At 50.3% G+C, this 8,292-nt stretch overlaps 1 protein-coding gene across 1 annotated transcript in view; it reads right to left on the reverse strand.

Moving 5' to 3' along the window:
• Positions 1-6,997: 6,997 nt before the first annotated feature.
• Positions 6,998-8,292, reverse strand: part of MEOX1 (mesenchyme homeobox 1) — a 17,521-nt gene continuing 16,226 nt past the window's right edge. Inside the window, exon 2 of the mRNA XM_012659053.1 lies at positions 6,998-7,269. Coding sequence (XP_012514507.1) covers positions 7,025-7,269 — 245 coding nt within the window. The 3' untranslated portion in view covers positions 6,998-7,024. The remainder of the gene's footprint in view (positions 7,270-8,292) is intronic.

An 8,292-nucleotide genomic window follows, 5' to 3' on the forward strand; every position in this document is an offset into this window, starting at 1 on the left:
CCTCCTCTTGCCCCTGGTCAAGGTCTGAGTGATTGCTTTTTGGGGGGGGGGTTGTTTTTTTTTTTGGGGGGGGGGTTGGTTTAATAGCTGAATCGCTATCACAGGGTGGGCTTAGGGGCTGCCGTGAGTGGCCATGTTGTGGAAGTGGGCCGAGGTTCTGCTCTGGGCCAGTGCGTCAGCGGCAAGTTGGGACCCAGCATCCTCCAAGCCCTTGGCCTTCATCACTACCCCCGAATGCCTTCAGCCGGGCTTCATGCTTGCGCAGCGTGGTGCTTGGAAGACACTTTGCCTGTAGTTTCTGTCTGTCTTCTGTACTCAAGGCAGAACAAAGCTCTAGCCTGCTCTGTTTTTGCAGTCAGGAAGTTGGCCCGGGGAAGGTAAGTGGCTTGCTAGAAGTCCCACAGCGACTGAGTAGGAGGGCAGACACTAAAGCCCAGGCCTCCTGATCCTTGCTCCATGCAAGGATCTCACTGGCTCGCGGCCTCCCTGAGGAAGGAGAAGAAAACTCTGACTAGAATATGGGGTGTGTGTGTGAGAGAGACACACAGACAGAAAGGGAGGTGCTCACCCCCCACTGAGGCCCCACTCTGAGCCAGGCACCGGGCTAGGTGCTCCGAAGACCTTACTCCACTGTCCTGGGGACAGGCTGACTCTGTCCCCGCTCATCATACCCAGGACTTAACGTATAGTTGGCACTCAAGTGATATTTCTGTGGAATGAACGAGTGAATCGAATCCTCCCACTGGTCTGGAAGTACAGTATGATCTCTCCTCTATCGCATTTTTCAACAAAAGTTTACAAAGCACCACAACGTCGGCAGGCCACCCAGGTGAGGAAACCGAGGCCTGGAGAAAGTAAATGACTTCACAAAGGTCACACAGCTAGTCAGTGGCAGAGCCTGTGTAGGAACTGAAGTCTGTCGGGTCTGAGGCTGGGGTGTGTGTGTGTGTGTGTGTGTGTGTGTGTGTGTGCAGGTGTGGAGGGTGGAAGCGAGGGAAGGGGAGGTGCTGGGAGTATGGGATTTCTCCTCCTGCAACATAGAGAATATTAAAGGAAAATAACCCGAAGACAGCACGGTCCCACCAGGCCATGGCCAGCTCAGACAGAGGCCTGCAGCTCTCTAGCCAGGTGTGCCGGGTGCTTTAGACAGGATTTGTGTTCCTGGAAAACTGGTTTTAAATCATTTTTTAAAACACAAATAAAACCATCCTTTCCAGCCACTGGGGAAGCCTGCAGCTCGATGGGAGGCTGCAGCAAGTTTTCTTTTGTACCGCGAGGAATTCTTCAGAGCCCTTGGATTCGCCGAACTGGATTTCTGAAAGCACGGTAGGTAAATCCACCGGGCAGTGGAGAAAGCCGACCGCCGGGCTCTTGCCAAGACGAGCACAGACTCGGTGGACACCCTTCGTGGGGGTTCCCAGACCCCGGCTGAGCCTGTTCCCTCTCCACTAACACTGGAGTTAAGCCCAGCCTTGGGCCCCAGCACTGGGGACAGGCTGGAGTCCTGAGCCAGCAGCTCCGGTTAGGAAATTAATAAAGAGAAGCTCTCGCAGCCAGGCCCATGGCGAGAGACGAGTTAGGTCATGTCTCTTTCTGTTCAATTGGCTATTAGTCCCAACCCTGATGTCACCTTCAAGCTATTAAGCATCACCCTCAGAGACACGCGTGAGTGGCTCGCAAGTCTCTTATCAGGTCTCTGAGTCTTGCTGCTGACGGTGGTCAGGCCCTGGAAGCTGTTTCTTGGCCAAGCACAGGTCAAAGAGAAGCTTGTCCGACTTCAGACAGGGCTCAAAGGGTGGGTATCCAGTCCTGCTCTTCAAGGGTATGACCCACCGGACCTGGTGGTCTCTGAAGGCCTGACTGCATCAAGCCATCTAACCAGCCTCTGGGCCAGAGCTTCCCCCAACACTCTCCATGTGTCTAGTAATGGGCACTTTGGAGCTGAGAAGGCAGGTGACAATAATTTAACAATTCCTCCTCTTGTCCATCCATCTGTGCATCCAATACTATCCATTGAGCATTTATTACATGCCACTTGTCACGCTAGTACTTGTGAATAAAATGGCCAGAGAAACACATCCCCTTCTCTTCCTTCTAGCCTAGAAAGCAGACCACACATGAACAAACAAACAAAAAATCAAAGAATTATAAAGTGTGGTAGTGGCCATAAAGGAACAAACACAAGGTGGGAAGATAGAGACAAAGGGACAGTGGTGGGTATAGATGATGGTGGCCTTAGAGAAGGGCATGGATTGGAGATATTTTTGAAGGTGTTTCAAAAATATTCAGGTGTCCGGGGTTGACAACGAATGGGACTGAGAAAGGGCAGCCGGTGGAGGGAAGGAACACGGTGTCAGCCCAGTGCCGTGGTGGCCAAGAGAGGATGTAACTAACACGTGCCTGGTTGGTGGCTGTGAGGCATTGGCTGGCACAGGCTCCCCTCCTGGCTGGACAATATGTAGTTCTTCATGGAAACCATTTCCACTCAATGGAAGGAAAGAAAGCCACCCACGTGGGCTCACCTAGTTACTGGAACTGTCGTGCTTTGGGGATGCGGACAGGAAAGAGTACATCCCTGCCTGACACTAGTTCTTTAATCTGAGTAGAAGAACCGTCAGAAATGCACGCACCCACCCCAGGGCCTGGCCAGGCAGATGGGCAGATTTCTGAAGACCTGAGCCCCTCCAGGACTGTTCAATTGGAAACAGATTCTCTCCTCGCTTTATCTCTTTTATGTCCCCATCTCTCTCGGAAGGCTGGCCACAAACTTGCTCGTCCCCGATGCTCTCTCAAGGACAGAGAAACCCATTAGTGAAAAGTTACTGTCTGGGAATTCTCGGTTGTTTGCATTCCTACCTAGTCACCATCTCTGGTCACAGTCACTGGTTCCCATCGGGGAGTCACCAGTGGGTGGCCTTGCTTCCCTCATGCAGCTTTGCCCTCAGGAGAAAGTAGAGGATTTTTACCAACTTGAAGAGCAGGTGGTCCCAGCTACTGCTCACCCAGTGTTGGTCCATCAAACGCCAGCGCCAACACGTGAGAGGGGGAGAGGGAGTATGCAAAAGACACCAGAAAATGCTTGACTGACGTGCGTGTGCCTTTGGTTTCATGATCAGGTTCCCCTCCATGAATTTATTACCTGTGTTTATGGGGGAAATGAAAATTCTCACGCTGAAAGAGATTTTTTCCTATTAGTTTTAGAAATTGGTGAACATTGCTGCCTAATGTCAGGCACTGGCCTGCTTTTGAAAATCAGCTGGGCAGTATCACATGTTAAAACTGCCTGTGTGTGCATTTTGCGTGATCCTAGAATGCGTAAGTCCTTGGGCCTCCAGGTCTGGGAGGGCATTCCAAACAGAAGGGCATGAGCAAAGGAATGGAGGAGAGAAATCACACGGGGTGTGGCTGCGGAATGGCAGGTGGCTTGGTCTTCCTGGAGCACAGAGTTTGTGGCAGGGATGTGGGTTGGGGCTGCAGGGGCCAGACCATGGGGATCTCGCAGGCTGTAAAGGCTCTCGGGCTTTATTTCATAGGTGATGGGAAGCCACTGATAGGTTTTAAATTGGGAGTGACAAGGTTGGATTTTTTTGTGACTACTCTAGGGGCTGAGGGGGGTGGAATTTGAGCAGCCTCAGGCCAGGAAGGAGAGCTATTGGAGGCTCTAACTCAAGTGGAAGATGTTGACAGCCTGTGGTGGTCGGAAGACAATGCGGTGGGCGGGAGAAATATCTATATGGGAAGTGAAATGAACAGGTAAGGGATTGCTTCTGAAAAGCAAAGAGGTTAGTATCAAGGATATGTCCCAGGTTTCTAGCATGTGTGAATGGGTGGGTTGTGATGTTGCCAACTGACACAGAGGAATTGAAACACAGGCAGAGCTAGCCCGATTGGGGGGATGGAGGTTTCCCCTTCAAATATTTGAGTCTGAGGTGCCTCTGGTCATCTGGGTGGCACAGGGCAGTAGGCAGCAGCATACAGAACCTTGAGCTCTCAGAGCAGGGGTAGGAAGTGTTGGCCTGGGGCCAGAATGCACGGATTCCAAATCTGGCTTCATCACTTGAGAGGCCAGTTTTCATGAGGTCGTGCAGTCCTGACAAGTGACCCCCTAGTCCCAGTGGCTTACAACAACAAACTTTTCTATCCTCACTGACATATGTGAAGGCTGTGGGGTCAGCTTTGGCTTTGCTCCATGTCTCCCTCATGCTGGAACCCAGGCTAAAGGGGCACCCCCATCTCAGCCTTAGGCAGACGGAAAAGCGGAACAGCACAGCCATGCGATGACTCTCAAAGCTCCCGCAGCTCGGACAGAGCATGCGTCCCTTCTGCTCACACGCTATTGGCCAAAGCAGGTCACGTGGACAAGCCTGATGTCCCGCCCACTGGCTATAAAACCTTGGGGGTTTACTCAACTTCTCTCTGCCTTGCTCACCTCATCTGTGAAATAAGAATGACAGGACTACCTCTTAGGATTGTTAAGAGAATTCTCTTAGGGCGTACACGCAAAGCGCTTAGGACAGTGCCCAACACAGAGTGAACATTGTGTAGTTGTGGGGGATGGAGGGGGAGGTTCGTGTTTAATAGGTATGGAGCGTCAGTTCGGAAAGTTGAAAACATTCTGGAGGCGGCCACTGCCAATGGTTGCACGACACTATGAAAGCACTGGATGCCACAGAACGACACACTTGCAAGTGGTTACAATGATAACTTTTATGTATATTTTACCCCAATTTGAAAAATGTAGGTGGATGGGATCACCTGGGAAGAGAGTGAAGAGTAGGGAAGGTGGAGGTAGAAAGAGAAAATCTTGGGAACCAGCTATGAGGGCAGAAGCATCGAGAAAGCGGTCCGCATGGGGGACAGAGAAGGAACATTCTGGACAGATGAGGAAAACCAGAAGAGGGTGATGTCCCTCAAAGCCACAGAGTTTCCAGTAGGAGGGAGGGTTGGAGTGATTAGAGTGTCCCTTTTGCTTGACTCTGAACCTGAACCTTAGCCGACAGAGCCCCCTGCCCTTTGGCACCTTGATCTTGGTGGCTCTGCTTGATTCTGCCACCTCCTGGCGATGTCACTTCTGGGCTCTGCTAACACCTGGTCCAGGCTGTTTCAATGTAAGATCCTGGCTGGGTCCCTCTCCTGGCTCCCTCCTTCCCCTCTCCCTAGCCAGTCCTGTGTTGTCCATTGTTGACATCTTGGTGAGACAAATCATTTTTTAATTAAAAAGACAGATTTGGGGATATCTTATGTCATTTTTATTGCTATTGATGTATATTTTTCTACTATGGAAAACAAAAAGTTCTATACTTTGAGTTTAAACATTAAGGATGGTTAGCTTATGGTCACAATTTCTTTATTGACAAAAGAGTTCATCTTTTGTTTACAGAACAGTAACTATTTGATAGATCATAGATTAGGGAAACTGAGAGCCACACTTGTACAGTGGGCAATGAAGACAATGCATTTGCATGGAGAAAAGGGTTTTTTTTTTGCAATGAGATTACTTTTGCACCCACATTTTAAAGAATCTAAGGAGGATGCCTTGGTCTAGATGATTTCTTCCCTTTGCCCTGTTGCTTCTAGACATTGTCTGGGTGATCATCAGATGAGAATCAGAAGGCTGCACACAAAAGCAGTGGTTCTTAGCTCTGTAAAGAAAAAGGCCTGGGTACTTTGCTTTTTTTTTCTTGATTTTATTTCTCCAAGAGTTTTCTTACAAAGTGAATTGACCTTGCACAGTTAGCTTGATGTAATCTTAAGAAAATATATGACGTATGCTTTAGAAAAATCATACATGCTCTAACCAGCCATCTCATTTGGCAATCATTTTCCATAGCGTTTGTCCTTTCTGGGGTGGGGAGGTGGGGTTATTTTTACACGTGAACGATGACATCTACATACAAGAGATCCAAACTCTTGCTAACCTCCCTCTGCAACACCAGCTGGTATGGGGAGACAGCACGGGGTGGGGAGGGGGGTGTCTCTTTCCAGGACTTCAGTCACCCCAGGCTGTTTGGCCATCAGTCCTCAAGTGGCACCCTGGGATGACCTGGCTGAAGTCTGAGCAGTCCTAGCAGTTCCTCTCACAGTAACAGCATTTATGGAACACATAGGAGGGGCTCAAATGCATCCTGTGGAGGAAGAGGGACTGTTTTCTTGTCCCCTTCTGCAGTCACAGGACACTGCAGCTGGAGAGCTGTCCCCTCCAGGGTTCCACAGCTCTAGGGCCTCACCCAGCAGCCGTCATATCATCTCCCACTCCCAGAATGCAGAGGCCACTTTCTAGCCCTCTGTTCAGCAATGTAAGTATCTGGAGAGGTTTTCAATCCAGAAATCATGGATTGAAAGGAATAGCTGCTCCTCTTCTCTGGAGCACCGCTCAGCAGTTCCAGCTGTAACCCTAAATTGATTCTGAAGCAGCAGATGCCGTCCTGGGTTTACTTTCATCCACCCAGTCAAGCCAGTGTGGACGGGCCTATATGAGGACACAGAGACCTACACGGGCTATTTTTTTGTCTTCTCCCAGTCAATGGTCATAAATTTGCCCACTTAGCAAACAAATTTGGAGACAGGGATGGGTTCCTGACTCAGCAGCTGAGGTGCTGCCCTTAACCCTCCTTATACTGATTTTCCCCGGGGTTCGGGGATAACCAGGGTCCCAGATGTCGAGCCCAGAGAGGAAAGGTGGGCCAGGTTGTGTGTGTCTCAGTCATTTCCTTTCTTTTGGAGCATTTGCTTTCATGAGTCACCAGCTGGTTCCAAGGCCCCTCTCCCAGCAGGCCAGGTGGTGTCCAGCCCTGGAGGAAGCCTGGCTCGTAGGAGGAAGGTGGTAGGAGGAGGTGTGGGTGGCAGGCAAGAGACCCTGAGAAGCAGTGTCCCTGGAACTATTTCCAGGCTTGTCCTGTCTGGTAGGATCGCTGTGTGATTCCACAGGTGTGTGGGAAGCAAAGGCCCTGGGAGGGGGCTGCTAAGACAGAGGAATGCTGGACAGAACTTTCTGGGAAACTCTGGGCAGCTTTATATCCAAGGGTCAATGCAAGATGTGGAGAGGCTGCCCTGGGATGAGTGGGAAGAAGGTGAAGGTGGGATGGGGGTGAAAGTAGTTGGGTAGAGGGCTCAGTTCTCGGTCTTTTTTATTCTCCACGGAGAATCTCACTCTGAACTTGGAGAGGCTGCAGAGTCCCCATCCTCTGGGTCCTGCCCATGGGGGGAGATGGGCTGACCCCCCTTCACGCGCTTCCACTTCATCCTTCGGTTCTGGAACCACACTTTGACCTGAGGGAAGAAGCAAAGGAGCCTGGTCACTCCAGGGCTGGTGTGACCCCCTCCCCACATCGATGCTCAGGCTGGCCAGGGTACAACTCCAGGGGACCCTAGCTTGGAGCCCTCATTTGCCACTCTCCACTCCCCAAAAGGCCCCAGGAACTAAGACCAAAGGGAGGACACACGAATCTGCCCACAGGTCTGTCTTGTGTCTCCATATAAGCCCCAGACAGACCTGGAAGCAGGTTCTGAAAAGCATTGGCCCCACCCCATTTCACATGCCCCGCCCATCCTCTGTGCCTACAACCCCTCCCTCCAGCCTCCATTCCCCAAGGGTCTGGGAGCCTCATCCTTAGGCACAATTATTACACACTTTTTAGGTTCGATAGCTCTGGTCAGCACATTTTCTCATCTGAGCTTCAGTATTACTGCATGCTGGAATTACAACCCCATTTTACAGATGGAGACCTGGAGGCCCAAGGCTAGGAAGTGGTTGAGGCAGGATTTGAATCTAAGTTTTCTGATTCAAAACAGAGCACTCTGGCAGAGCTCTCTATCAACCACATGCTGCTATCAAATATTATTGTTATTATTAGTACTGATATTTCACATCAGAGCATGGGCGTGGGTGGGATGCACTGAGGAAAAGCCCAAAACAAAGGACCAGGCAGTTTTTCTCAAAGCGTGCCCAAGAACCAGCTGTAAATCCAAATCACCTGGTGAATTTATGAGAAATGCAGATTCCTGGTCCCACCCATTATTACTGCAAAATCACTCTCCCGGAGCTCCAGAACCTGCATTTTGAACAAGTGGCTCAGTGATTCCAATGCAGTCAAGTTTGGAAATAACCAGATCAAAGGTTCCAACCCCAGCTGCAATGAGAATCACCTAAGGCAGCGGTCCCCAACCTTTTTGACACCAGGGACCATTTTCATGGAAGATAATTTTTCCATGGACCGGGGAGGTGGGGGATGGTTTCAGGATGATTCAAGCACATTACATTTATTGTGCACTTTATTTCTATTATTATTATAT

Source organism: Propithecus coquereli, unplaced genomic scaffold (genome assembly GCF_000956105.1).
Source record: "Propithecus coquereli isolate 6110/MARCELLA unplaced genomic scaffold, Pcoq_1.0 Scaffold598, whole genome shotgun sequence".
Lineage (NCBI taxonomy): Eukaryota > Metazoa > Chordata > Mammalia > Primates > Indriidae > Propithecus > Propithecus coquereli.